The 13,920-nt window shown below is 44.2% G+C and overlaps 1 protein-coding gene across 2 annotated transcripts in view; it reads right to left on the reverse strand.

Annotated features, from left to right (window-relative positions):
- Window positions 1-13,920, reverse strand: part of rcor3 (REST corepressor 3) — a 52,362-nt gene that overhangs the window by 13,686 nt on the left and 24,756 nt on the right. The window contains exon 13 of one of the 2 annotated variants that reach the window (XM_061679473.1): window positions 4,441-6,095. The exons of the other annotated variant lie outside the window; for it this stretch is intronic. Coding sequence (XP_061535457.1) covers window positions 5,724-6,095 — 372 coding nt within the window. The 3' untranslated portion in view covers window positions 4,441-5,723. Of the gene's footprint in view, window positions 1-4,440; window positions 6,096-13,920 lie in introns of those variants that run through there. 2 annotated transcript variants of the gene reach the window in all.

The raw sequence follows: 13,920 nt of genomic DNA on the forward strand, positions 1-13,920 counted from the left end.
CTGCCAGAACTAAGACAAGGGCATGCAAAATTCTCTCGGACCCTCCACACCCCGGTCACCAGCTCTTCCAGCTCCTTCCCTCAGGTAGGCGCTACTGATCAATGCAAACTAGAACTAGTAGACATTCCAACAGCTTCTTCCCTCTTGCAATCAACTTGCAATCAATTACAACAAGCTGGCAATTTTTTGACTTGAGTTCGTTGTTACATTTCTGTGGGGCCAATTATGTATTACTCGTGCACTCACTGTGGTTGTCTCGCCATGCTGCACTATTTGCATATACTGGCCACTCATGCAAGAGTAGAATCTGCTCCATTTGCACACTGATTGAGGAGTATCTGTAACATTTGCACAACCAACATTGTCCCAGATTATCGCACTACTCGTCACTTTATACCGCATACACTCTCAGCGCCCTTTGCACAATGGTCATTGCACCGGACTATTGCAATATGAGTCATTCGAACTGCCTCAGCGCCCTTTGCACAATGGTCATTGCACCGGACTATTGCAATATGAGTCATTCGAACTGCTCTAAGTGCTAGAGGACTCTGCATCTTTTTGCACAATTGTTTTTTGTCAATGTCTTTCTGTCTCCAAAGTGTTCTCTGTCAATTGACTGTCTGTTGTCGTACTAGAGCGGCTCCAACTACCGGAGACAAATTCCTTGTGTGTTTTGGACATACTTGGCAAATAAAGATGATTCTGATTCTGATTTGCCCTGACATGCACTGTGATCTGTAAGGGCTTATATAGACAGGTGTGTGGCTTAATCAAACACAGCTGGGCTCCAATGAAGGTGTAGAATCATCTCAAGGATGATCAGAAGAAATGGACAGCACCAGTGTTAAATATGTGAGTGTCACAGGAAAGGGTCTGAATACTTATGGCTGTGTTATTTCAGTTTTTCTTTTTTAATAAATCTGCAAAGATTTCAACAATTCTGTTTTTTCTGTCAATGTGGGGTACTGTGCGTACATTGAGGAAAAAAAATTACTTAAAAGAGTTTAGCAAATGGTTGCAATATAACAAGAGTGAAAAATTTAAGGGGGTCCGAATACCTTCCGTACCCACTGTATACCGCGGCTGAAATAAGTATTTAACACGTCACCATTCTTCCTCACTAAATATATATTTCCAAAGGTGCTATTGACATGAAAAGTTCACCAGATGTTGGGGACAGCCCAAGTAATCCATACATACAAAGAAAGAAGAACAAATAAACTCAGAAATTAAATTGCGTGTAGTAATGTGAAATGACAGGGAAAAGGTATTGAACATGCCAACTGGTATTTATTTTATAATTTGTACAAAAGCCTTTGTTTGCAATGACAGCTTCAAGAAGCATCATGTATGGAGAAACTAGTCGTATGGATTGCTCTGGTGTGATTTTGGCCCATTCCTCCACACACGCAGGATTCAAATCTTGAAGGTTCCTTGGGTTTCTTTTATGGACCTTGAGTTTCAGTTCTTTACATAGATTTTTGATTGGATTCAAATTAGGCGATTGGCTGGGCCATTCTAGCAGCCTTATTTTTTTTTTCTTTATACCAATTGGCAGAAGAGTCTCTGCTAGGATGAAGGGCAAAGTTTATAAAACAGTCGTGAGGCCAGCCATGATGTACGGATTAGAGACAGTGGCACTCAATAGACAAGAGGTCTTTCCAGAGATGTTCGATTGGATTCAAGTCTGGGCTCTGGCTGGGCCACTCGAGGACCTTCACAGGCTGCTCCTGAAGCCACTCCTTTGTTATCTTGGTTGGGTGCTTTGGGTCATTGTCGTGTTGGAAGGTGAAAAATCTGAGTTCCAGAGCACTCTGGAGCAAGTTCTTTTGAAGAATTTCCCTATATTTAGCAGCTGTCATCTTACCCTCTATGCGGACTAGTTGTCCAGTTCCTGCAGTGGAAAAACAGCCCTACACCATGATGCTGCCACCACCATGCTTCACAGAAGAGATTAGAATCATCTTTATTTGCCAAGTATGTCCAAAAAACACACAAGGAATTTGTCTCCGGTAGTTGGAGCTGCTCTAGTATGACAACACAGTCAATTGACAGAGAACACTTTTGAGACAAAGACATTGAGAAAAACAGTCATGCCGGAACAATATTTTTTATTATTTGGACAATTGTGTAAAAAGATACAGAGTCCTCTAGCACTTAGAGCAGTTTGAATGACTAATATAGCAATAGTCCGGTGCAATGACCAAAGGGCGCAGAGACTTCAAGGAGTGTATGCAGTTTAAAGTGATTTGTAGCGCAATAATCTGTCGATTGTACAAATGTTGCGAATACTCCTCAGTCAGTGTGCAAGTGGGGCAGATGCTACTCTGGCATGAGTGGGCAGTATTGGTCAACAACAGATATGCAAATAGTGCAGCCTGACGAGACTACTACAGTGAGTGCACGAGTAATGTATAATTGGCCCGACAGAAATGTGACAACAAACTCAAGACAAAAAAATTGGCGGCATGTTGCAATGGAATTGTAGGTTAGGTGTTTAAGAAGTTGATGGCAAGAGGGAAGAAGCTGTTGTAATGTCTGCTAGTTCTAGTTTGCATTGATCGGTAGCGCCGACCTGAGGCAAGGAGCTGGAAGAGCCGGTGACCGGGATGCGGAGGGTCCGAGAGGATTTTGCATGCTCTTGTCTTAGTTCTGGCAGCGTGCAAGTCCTCAAGGGTTGGTAGGGGGGTACCGACAATCTTTTCAGCAGTTTTGATTGTCCGTTGCAGTTGGAGTTTGTCCTTTTTTGTCGCAGCACCGATCCAGACTGTGATGGAAGAACACAGGACTGATTCGATGACTGATGTGTACAACTGCCTCAGCAGCTCCTATGGCAGGCCGTGCTTAAGTACATCCTGTGCTGGGACTTTTTGAGGACGGAGTTGATGTTGATCGCCCACTTCAGGTCCTGAGAGACTGTAATTCCCAGGAACTTGAAGGTCTCGACGGTTGACACAAGGCAGCTGGACAGCGTGAGGGGCAGCTGTGGCAAAGGATGCCTCCTGAAGTCCACGCTCATCTCTACATTCTTGAGCGTGTTCATCCCAGGTTGTGTCGCCCGCACCACAGCTCCAGCCGCTCCGCTTCCTGTCGAGATGAAGACTCGTCACAGTCTTTGATGAGGCCGATGACAGTGGTGTCATCTGCAAACTTCAGGAGTTTGACAGCCGAGTGCGTTGAGGTCCAGGCGTTCGTGTAGAGAGAGAAGAGCAGCGGAGAGAGGACACAACCTTGGGGTGCCCCAGTGCTGATGCTGCGTGTGGATGAGGTGGCCTCATTACAAAGTTACAAAGCCTCACATTCAACCATTCACACACATTCATATACCAATGGGCGACTGCTGCGATGCAAGGCACTGCCAGGCACACTGGGAGCAAATTAGGGTGCGTCTTGTGCATGGACACTTCGACATGTGGACAGTCAGAGCCGGGATTTGAACCAGCTACCCTTCGGTTACTGGACGACCCACTCTGCCTAATGAGCCACACCATCCCAGCTATCCATCTCTAAGCAGCTTGATGTTCCTGCGACCACAGTTGCACATACTATTCAGAAATGTTAGATCCATGGGACTGTAGCCAACCTCCCTGGATGCAGCCGCAGGAGGAAAAATTATGACAAATTTAAGAGCTGGATAATACGAATGGTAGACTTTACACCGATCTGATTTGCCTGATCGGTATCGGACGATATTTAGCATTTTATGCTGATCGGCTTTAATGTCATAATTCCGCAATCCGATCAATGACGTAATTGATCGGCTCCGCAGAAGACATTTACTCCGTGTCGCCATTGTGCACAGTATATTTGGATCCAAAAGCTAGTTTATTTTTAGCCTTGTCGCGCGTCTTTTGACGTAGTACTGTAAATATCTGACGGCCAATAAAGTTATTGAAAAAAAAAAAAAAAAAAACATGTCGGCGGTGTGGGGCAGACAACACGTAATGCCCGGATCAGACTACAAGACAATTTTGCTCTTTCACGATTGCACTATGTCAGACTACTGCAATAAAATATTGTATTCCGATACCACCGCATCACGTTTTTTTACGATCATTGGGCTTTACCTTGTCAACTCAAATGCGACCGGATACACTCGTTCGTTACTGTGGCGACAACAACAAGAGTGGATCGCGCCGACAACAAAAATGGGGAAAAGAGAAGAGGACATCCATTTAAGGCTTGCTTGAGGTATGTTCCCGTACATTTAATACGATACGGCTCACAAGCAGGCAACAAAACCTTATGTAGCCTACCAAGCTAGCGTCGGTTTACGCACGGTGGTGTGTAAACATGCTGCCGTTCTGTCAAATCATGCTCTAAAGTTTCGCTGTGGGTAAAGTAATTCAACTACAGTAAGGTAGCTCCCATTATTTCTGTCATATTGTAATGTTGGTTTGACCTGACTGATTAGAATACATGACCTGACTAGAGCAGTGATTTCCAACCTTTATGGAGCCAAGGAACATATTTTACAATTGAAAAATCCCACTGCACACAAACAAACAAAAATGTCACAAAAGTGGATATATTAATTACTGTATGTACTTCCTGCCATCTAATAGAAGACCATTCATTTGTTCCGTCTGTCACTATGCCTCACTGGCATAAATAGAGGAACAAAGATACATTATTAATTGTAAATATAATTTTTTGAGCAATTAAGTACACAAGTATATACAGTAAATGAACCGGTCATTTAAATAGACACATTGCTCCATCTTGTGATTGGATCGGTGATTTTTTATTTTATTTTATTTTTTTAAACTCGCTGATCGATGATTGGCACCAAAAATCCTGATCGTTTAAAGCCTAACGAATGGTAACAAAAGAGCCCAGAGCAACCTCCAAAGAAATCAAAGGTGAACTCCAAGGTTATTAAATTACATCAGTGTCAGATCGCACAATCCGTCATTTTTTGAGCCAAAGTAGACTTCATGGGAGACGACCTAGGAGGACACCAACATCACTGTTGAAAATAAATGAGTCAAAACACAGCTAAAAACACCCAAGAATGGCTAAGAGCAAAGCATTGGACTATTCTGAAATGGCCTTCTATGAGCCCTGATCTAAATCCTATTGAACATCTGTGGAAGGAGCTAAAACATGCTATCTGGAGAAAGCACCCTTCAAACCTGAGACAACTGGAGCAGTTTGCCAAAATACCTGCTGAGGTGCAGAAGTCGAAAGTTGAAAGCTACAAAGATCGTTTGATTGCAGTGATTTCCTCAAAAGGTTGTGCAACAAAATATTACGTTAAGGGTACCATCATTTTTGTCGAGGCTTGTTTCATGAGTTTAATAATTCTGTTGAACCACATATCAAAAGCAATGTCTGACTTTCATTGGTTAATTTTCATTATTTCTTTTATTTATCATTACTTTTGTCAGATTCAAGTTATTTCTGTGACCACTGTGCGTTTTTCTTTCATTAACAAAGGGGTACCAACAATTTTACCCACGTGTGTGTGTGTATGTTTGTATGCTTTTATTTACCACAAGCTGCCTGCCTACTTGGTTGTCTGATTTATTTATTTTTCTGTTGGTCTTTTTGTCTTTGATTGACAGTTCGCTGCTGTCTTTTTGTCTTTGATTGACAGTTCGCTGCGGACACTTGTACTGCCTTCAAGTGCTGTAGGAAAGTTGAATGCCACGAAGGCGCCTCGTTCAGACGTTCCATGGCAAACATCACGTCGTCTTCTCTTGTTTCCTCTCAGCGCGTTAATGGTGTGAGGAGGACGAGGCCGCTGCGTCCGGTTGGTGGAGCGTCATGCTTGAAGGCTGCTGGCTGCCTGCTGGGACAGACGGGCGGGGGTTGAGACGAGGCGGCGGCGGGTTGGAGGGCCGGATGAGGGGCGGCGGCTGCTGCAAGGCGGTGGGGCGGGACTGCTGCGAGGCGGCGGGGCGTGGCTGCTGCAAGGAGGGCCGGGGCTGCTGCTGGAGGGGCGGTGGCTGGCGGTGCAGGGAGGGCGTGGCCGGCAGCGAGGGACGCAGGAGCGGCGGCGGCTGCTGGATTGAGGAGGCGGGGCTCGACGTCACGGCGGCCTGAGACGAAGACACGGGAGCGGAAGATGCCCCCAACGCGGGCTGAGCCTTTGAACAAAAGGGCGGAACCTCAATCAGGTGATGTCATCAACGATACACCTGTCAAATGAAATCTACATTTTTTTTACTAAAATATAACTGACAATTTTACTTGTATTGTTCAAAAATGACTGACTTTTTGTGTAGAGGTGCAACAACTAATCTATGATCAAATTAATTGACAACTATTTTGATAATCAATTTATGGTTTAGAAAACTTGTTTAACGGAATTTCAGCCTCTCAACAGTAAATTTTCTCAGATTTCAGTAGTCTTCCATGAAAGCAGACTGATTATATTCTCAAAGTGTGGCACAAGTACCACTAGTAGTCGTCGTCATTTGGATGCCTGGTAGAGAGGCCACTGTCCGTCCATAGCACTCGTTAGGTAGCAACTCCCTCATTAATATTCCATTCAGTGGTAAAGTGTTGGTGGAGCTGCTCCACGGTCAAGGAGGGACATAACTTATGTGCTATACATTTTTAATTGAATCATTAAGTATTTTTATCCCCTATATTTAAGCTCAGTGTTAATGTTCAAACAGTGCATAAGATTACAGTGACTACTTTTTAGTAGGGTTGCACAATATATCGTTTGAGCATCGTAATCGCAATGTCAGTCTGGGTCCTGTCCATGTTGGTGTATTTATATGCAGTAAATCAAGTGTAATATTAGTAACATTGTTCAATTGCATTCAGCATTCACACAATAAGTGACCAGTAGAGGGACCTGGTTGGACAGGCTAATAAGATTAGCATCGGTGTTACTGTAAATTAGAACCCATCAAACGACACACACAAAGCAGCCCAGATTGTCATGCGTGCTGGAGCCTATCCCAGCTATCTTTAGGCGAGAGGCGGGGTACACCCTGAACTGGTCGCCAGGGCGTACAAACAAGCAACCATTCGCACTCACATTCACACTTATGGGCAAGTTAGAGTCTTCATTTAACCTACCATGCATGTTCTTGGGATGTGTGAGGAAACCGGAGTACTCAGAGAAAACCCACACAGACACAGGGAGAACATGCAAACTCCTCACAGGCGAGGCCGGATTTTGAACCCGAGTCCTCAGACTGTGTGAGGCACATACATATGTCCACCGCGTATGTATGTGCATAAAAATTGTATATCTATATACAGTAAAGGTATGATATACTATACAGTCATGAAAAAAAGATTAGCCTACCTGTGGTTCTTCAATTTCTTATTCATTTTAATGCCTGTACGGTACCACTAAAAGGTATATTATCTGAAGAATTCATAAGCTTAATTGTATTAAATATGAATTTGGGTATTATCAAGAAAACCATGGAAAATGGCTAGATATCAGCTCTTAAAGGTCCCATATTTTGCCGATGTCGACCTCCATAGAGTGACTCTAATATGGACTAAATATAAAAGTGTCATGACCAGTTGTGCGAATGCCAGCCGATGCCAGTGCCATGCGACGCGTACGCTGCGTAAAATGCGCAATGACATCAATTAAAATACAATCGATGAGGGAATCGCTAGAAAAGTCAGATAATGATTCCAAAGAGTCGTTCCTTTTGGAACCGGTTACCACCAATTCTCGAGACCCATTCCTGTTCTTAATGGGTTCTAAAATCACGACTGTTGATGCTAACTGTTAGCATGATGTTTTGGTCGTTGTTAGCATTAAGCTAGCGGACTTTCCCAAGGCAAAACTGTGGTTGTTTTATCTACACAACGTGTAAATCTCTATTTTAAGGTTAGTTTGACCATAAACTTCAACTGGAAGTATCATTAAACCATTTGAAACATATATTTTTAATTAAATATTCACCATTTGTTAAAGTGGTGCTGATTGTGAAGTGAGTTAAGTTTACTGCCACTATAAAGCGCTGGTAGCTCGCTAGTAGCTCAAGTTTGCGCTCGCAAGTCAAAGCAAAAATTTGGCCAAATGATCACTCTTATCTTGAAAAACATGTAAGCGTATCTCTCGTATCTCAAGGTACCACTGTAGTTAGAACATTGCTCTTAGCTTTGTTTCTTTTAATGTTTCTTCAGAATCATCTTTATTTGCCAAGTATGTCCACAAAACACACAAGGAATTTGTCTCCGGTAATTGGAGCAGCTCTAGTACGACAACAAGAACACTTTTGAGACATAAAGACATTGACAAAAAAAAAAAAAAAACAGTCATTGAGCAATAAAGGGTTGCTAGTTATCTGGTAATGCCGGTACAGTTTTTTTTTTATTAAAATTGTTTTTTTTTTTACTATTGTGCAAAAAGATGCAGAGTCCTCTCGCACTTAGAGCAGTTTGAATGACTAATATTGCAATAGTCCGGTGCAATGACCATTGTACAAAGGGCGCCGAGTCTTCAAGCGAGTAGTGCGATAATCTGGGACAATGTTGATTGTGCAAATGTGTCAGATACTCCTCAATTAGTGTGCAAATGGAGCAGATGCTACTCTGGCATGAGTGGCCAGTATTGGTCAACAACAGATATGCAAATAGTGCAGTGTGGCGAGACTACTACAGTGAGTGCATGAGTAATATATAATTGGCCCAACAGAAATGTGACAACAAACTCAAGACAAAAAATTGCCAGCATGTTGTCATGGAATTGTAGGTTAGGTGTTAAAAAAGTTGATTGCAAGAAGGAAGAAGCTGTTGGAATGTCTGCTAGTTCTAGTTTGCATTGATCGGCAGCGCCTACCTGAGGGAAAAGAGGCGGTGACCGGGATGCGGAGGGTCCGAGAGGATTTTGCACGCTCTTGTCTTAGTTCTGGCAGCGTGCAAGTCCTCAAGGGTGGGTAGGGGGGTACCAACAATCCTTTCAGCAGTTTTGATTGTCCGTTGCAGTCGGAGTTTGTCCTTTTTTGTAGCAGCACCAAATCAGACTGTGATGGAAGAACACAGGACTGATTCGATGACCGCTGTGTAGAACTGTCTCAGCAGCTCCCGTGGCAGGCCGTGCTTTCTCAGAAGCCGCAGGAAGTACATCCTCTGCTGGGCCTTTTTGAGGACGGGGTTGATGTTAGTCGCCCACTTCAGGTCCTGAGAGACTGTAATTCCCAGGAACTTGAAGGTCTCGACGGTTGACACAAGGCAGCTGAACGTGAGGGGCAGCTGTGGCGAAGGATGCCTCCTGAAGTCCAAGATCATCTCTATAGTCTCGAGCATGTTCAGCTCCAGGTTGTGTCGGCCGCACCGCTCCAGCCGCTCCGTTGATATGCAGACTCGTCACCGTCCTTGATGAGGCCGATGACAGTGGTGTCATCTGCAAACTTGAGGAGTTTGACAGCCGGGTGCGCTGAGGTGCAGTCGTTCGTGTAGAGAGAGAAGAGCAGCGGAGAGAGGACACAACCTTGGGGCGCCCCAGTGCTGATGCTGCGTGTGGATAAGGTGGCCTCCCCCAGCCTGACCTGCTGTGTGCTGCCCGTCAGAAAGCTGTGAATCCACTGGCAGACGCCAGGTGAGGCGCTGAGCTGGAGAAGCTTGAAGGAAAGGAGTTAAGGGATGATGGTGTTGAACGCTGAGCTGAAGTCCACGAACAGGATCCTCGCGTAGGTCCCTGCACTGTGGAGGTGTTCTAGGATGAAGTGCAGTCCCATGTTGACTGCATCATCTGCAGACCTGTTCACTCAGTAGACAAACTGCAGGGGGTCCAGCAGGGGACCTGTGACGCTCTTGAGGTGGTCCAGCACGAGACGTTCAAAGGACTTCATAACCACAGATGTCAAGGCGACAGGCCTGTAGTCATTTAGACCCGAGATTCTAGGTTTCTTGGGGACTGGAATGATGGTGGAGCGTTTGAAACAGGATGGTACTTCGCACAGTTCCAGAGATCTATTGAACATTTGAGTGAAGACTGGCGCGAGCTGGTCCACGCAGACTTTTGAGGCAAGATGGGGACACATGGTCCGGGCCTGCCGCTTTGTTAATCTTTTGTTGTTTGAAGATGCGCCTCACATCCTGTTCGCGGATGGTTAACACATAAGTCGGTGTGTGATAGGGGTCGGTGGTGCGGCTTGGTGGGTGTGGGGTGTGAAAGTGTCCTTTTCAAATCTGCAGTAGAAGGTATTCAGTCGTTGGATAGTGTGCTATTGTTTTCAGCTTGGGGGGATCGTCGCTTGTAATTAGTCAGCGATTGGAATGCATGCCAGACTGATTTCGAGTCGTTAGCGCTAAACTGTTCTTCCAACTTTGCTGAATAGTTACTCTTTGCAATGTTAATTTCTTTAGTCAGCTGGTTTCTAGCGCGATTATACAGGGCCCTGTCCCCGCTCTGATATGCGTCCTCCTTAGCTTGGCGAAGCTGCTTAAGTTTGGCAGTGAACTACGGCTTGTTGTTGTTGAAAGTGCGAAATGACTTTGTTGGGACACAAACCTCTTCACAGAAACTGATATAGGATGTGACAGTGTCCGTATATTCATCCAGGATGCCAGCTGAATTTTCAAAGACACTCCAGTCTGTGCAGTCTAAACAGCTTTGAATTTCCATCTTTGCTTCATTGGTCCACTTTTTCACTGTTTTCACCTTAGGCTTCGCGCATTTAAGTTCTTGCCTGTACGTCGGTATTCAGTGAATTAAGCAGTGATCAGACGAGCCCAGGGCGGCACGAGGTATAGTACGGTATGAGTTTTTTAGCGTAGTATAGCAGTGATCGAAAATGTTATTTGTTATCTGTACTTTTCCATCAACATCCTCAAGGCAAATAATGCATCTGTGGTACTCTATGCATGAAACCATACTGTTGCTCGCATATACCTCCACTACTCTTTCCCAATGACTTCATTGTGTGGCTCATCAACTTTATTCATATATCGTTCCCACAGCTCTGCACATCATCCTTAAAAATGGGTACCAGCAAACTTTTCCTCCATTCCTCAGGCATCTTCTCATCCGCTAGAATTCTGTTGAACAAGCTGGTCAAAAACCCCACAGCCACCGCTCCAAGCTGCTTCCATACCTCCACAGGAATGTCATCAGGACCAACTGCCTTTCCATTTTTCATCCTCTCTTATGCCTTGGTTACTTCCCCCTTACTGATCATTGCCACTTCCTGGTTCATCACACTTGCCTCTTCGACTCTTCCTTCTCTCTCATTTTCCTTATTCATCAACTCCTCAAAGTATTCTTTCCATCTGTCCAGCACACTGCTGGCACCAGTCAACACATTTCCATCTCTATCCTGAATCACCCTAACCTGCTGCACATCCTTCGCATCTTTATCCCTCTGTCTGGCCAACCTGTATAGATCCTTTTCTCCTTCTTTAGTGTCCAATCTGGCGTACATGTCCTCATATGAGTCTTGTTTAGTCTTTGCCACCTCTACCTTTGCCCTACGTCGCATCTCAATGTATTCCTTTCTCCTCTCCTCGGTCCTCTCAGTGTCCCACTCTCCTCTTAACTTGTATGATTTCCTGTACTTTGAGGTCCCACCACCAAGTCTCCTTCCCTGCCAGAAGATATACCAAGTACTATTTTGCCCGTCTCTCTGATCACCTTGGCTGTAGTGCTTCTGGAAGCTCCTCCTGTCCACCAAGAGCCTGTCTCACTTTGTCCCGAAAAGCCGCACAACACTCTTCCTTTCTCAGCTTCCACCACATGGTTCTCTGCTCTGCCTTTGTCTTCTTAATCTTCCTCCCGAGCACCAGAGTCATCTTACACACCACCATCCTATGCTGTCTAGCCACACTCTCCCCTACCACCACCTTACAGTCAGTAACCTCCTTCAGATGACATCGTCTGCAAAGTCTACCGCCATCTGTCCCTTGATGTTCCTTACCTGGATGGTGAACTTACCCATCACTTTTTCATCACCCGTTTCCTTCACCATGTCCATTACAATGTGCACCAATCACGACTCTCCTTCGTCTAGCTCCTTCCAGAATTTCTCTTTCACATCTAGGTCACATCCTACCTGTGGGCCATAACCGCTAATCACATTATACATAACACCCTCAATTTCATGTTTCAGCCTCATCACTCGATCTGATACTCTTTTCACCTCCAAGACATTCTTAGCTAACTCTTCTTTTAGAATAACCCCTATTCCATTATTCTTCCCATCTACACATAGTAAAATAATGTAAACCCTGCCCCTAAACTTCTCGCCTTACTGTCTTTCCACCTGCTCTCCTGGACACACAATATATCAACCTTTCTCCTAATCATCATGTCAACCAACTCCTGAGATTTTCCTGTCATAGTCCCAACATTCGAAGTCCCCACGTTCTGTTGTAGGCTCTGTGCTTTCCTCTTCTTTTCTGCCTAAGAACCCGCTTTCCACCTCTCCTTTGTCTTCGACCCACAATAGGTGAATTTCCACCGGCACCCTGTAGATTAACGGCGTCGGGGGCGGACGTTGTTAACCCGGGCCACGACCGAACCGGTATGGAATTCTTTAGACGAACGTTCATATTTGTTTGGCAAAGTTTTAAACCGGATGCGCATCCTGACGCAACCTTCTGCATTTATCCGGGCTTGGGACCGGCCAACAGTGTGCACTGGTTTGTGCCTCCCATAGGGCTGCATTAAACAAAGGGTGACATTTTCATGTAAAGAGCACCTTTGGAAGTATATTTTGTGGGAAAAATGGTGAAGTGTTAAATACCTATTTCAGCCGCTGTGTGTGTGTGTGTGTGTGTGTGTGTGTGTGTCGGAGAGGTGACATTCCACGTCCCTCGAGCCAGCTTCTGTCGCCAGGGATTGGACAGAGGGTCGCTGCGGTGACCCGCGTCCGGGCAGGGGAACGTTAGGTCTATTTATATTTCGCATCATAATTAAAATAGTTTTGCCTTCTATGTAAGATCTAAATTAAATGCATAAGAGATAAAGAGTGTGGATGTGATTGTTTTGTTATTGATTTACACAGAGACGGTTGGTGAGGTTAGGGCCACGCCTGAAAATCTAGATGTGACACTTGAGACTGACAGTATATTGACAAGATAAAGACAAAAAACAGTATTTTTCACTGATATTGTTGGGGATACATTTGTATCTTTTTGCGTTTTGGTCTATGTCCTATTGTAAAGCTGTTCATTCAGCAACCTGTTTATGCACTTTTCTGAACTGCTTATTTGAAATGTCGCAATTTAGAATTTGATTCATCCAAAAATAAATAATTAAATAAAAAGACTAATTAATCGATTTTTAAAATAAGCGTTAGTTGCAACTTACAGCCATACTCTGGTCTAAAGTTTCAACAGTAACTGCTTTTGCATCACATCAGAATCAGAATAATCTTTATTTGCCAAGTATGTCCAAAACACACAAGCAATTTGTCTCCGGTAGTTGGAGCCGCTCTAGGTAATGCATCTTTGGTAATGCTCAGCACCGTAATTGCCTTCCACCGGGCTCCTTTCTTGTCATACAAAGGTGAAAATTATGACTAGGGCCGGAACAATATGGATTTTTTTAGGCCGATATTTGGTAAAATAAAATCCCAATAACCAATTAATTGGCCGATTTGTTCTGACTGTTTGACAACACTTTGTCCTTCAGTATTTGTTTTTTACAACAAAGAGAAACATATTTTTTGCCGTTTTATGGGGGATGATTGGATGGATGTCATTAACCTTGCCTGATGTTGTCATGTGTAAAAATCGCTAACATTAGCCGCTTAAAGCTACTTAAACACCCTTGTCACATTTTTGTGGAAATGTGGCTAAATATAGCGAGAGAGTCACTTGTTTGGGAACACTGTGCTTCTGTAAATTAGCTATTCTCTGTTGGCAGCCCTGTTGTTATTGGAAGCAATACATGTCAGTGCGGACACGCTTTTGCACCACAGATGCTGCTAAAAAAAAGATGGATTAAAAAAAAAAAAAAAAAGCATAATCTCAAATGGATTATGTAAT

This window comes from Phycodurus eques, chromosome 6 (assembly GCF_024500275.1).
Source record: "Phycodurus eques isolate BA_2022a chromosome 6, UOR_Pequ_1.1, whole genome shotgun sequence".
NCBI classification, from domain to species: Eukaryota; Metazoa; Chordata; class Actinopteri; order Syngnathiformes; family Syngnathidae; genus Phycodurus; species Phycodurus eques.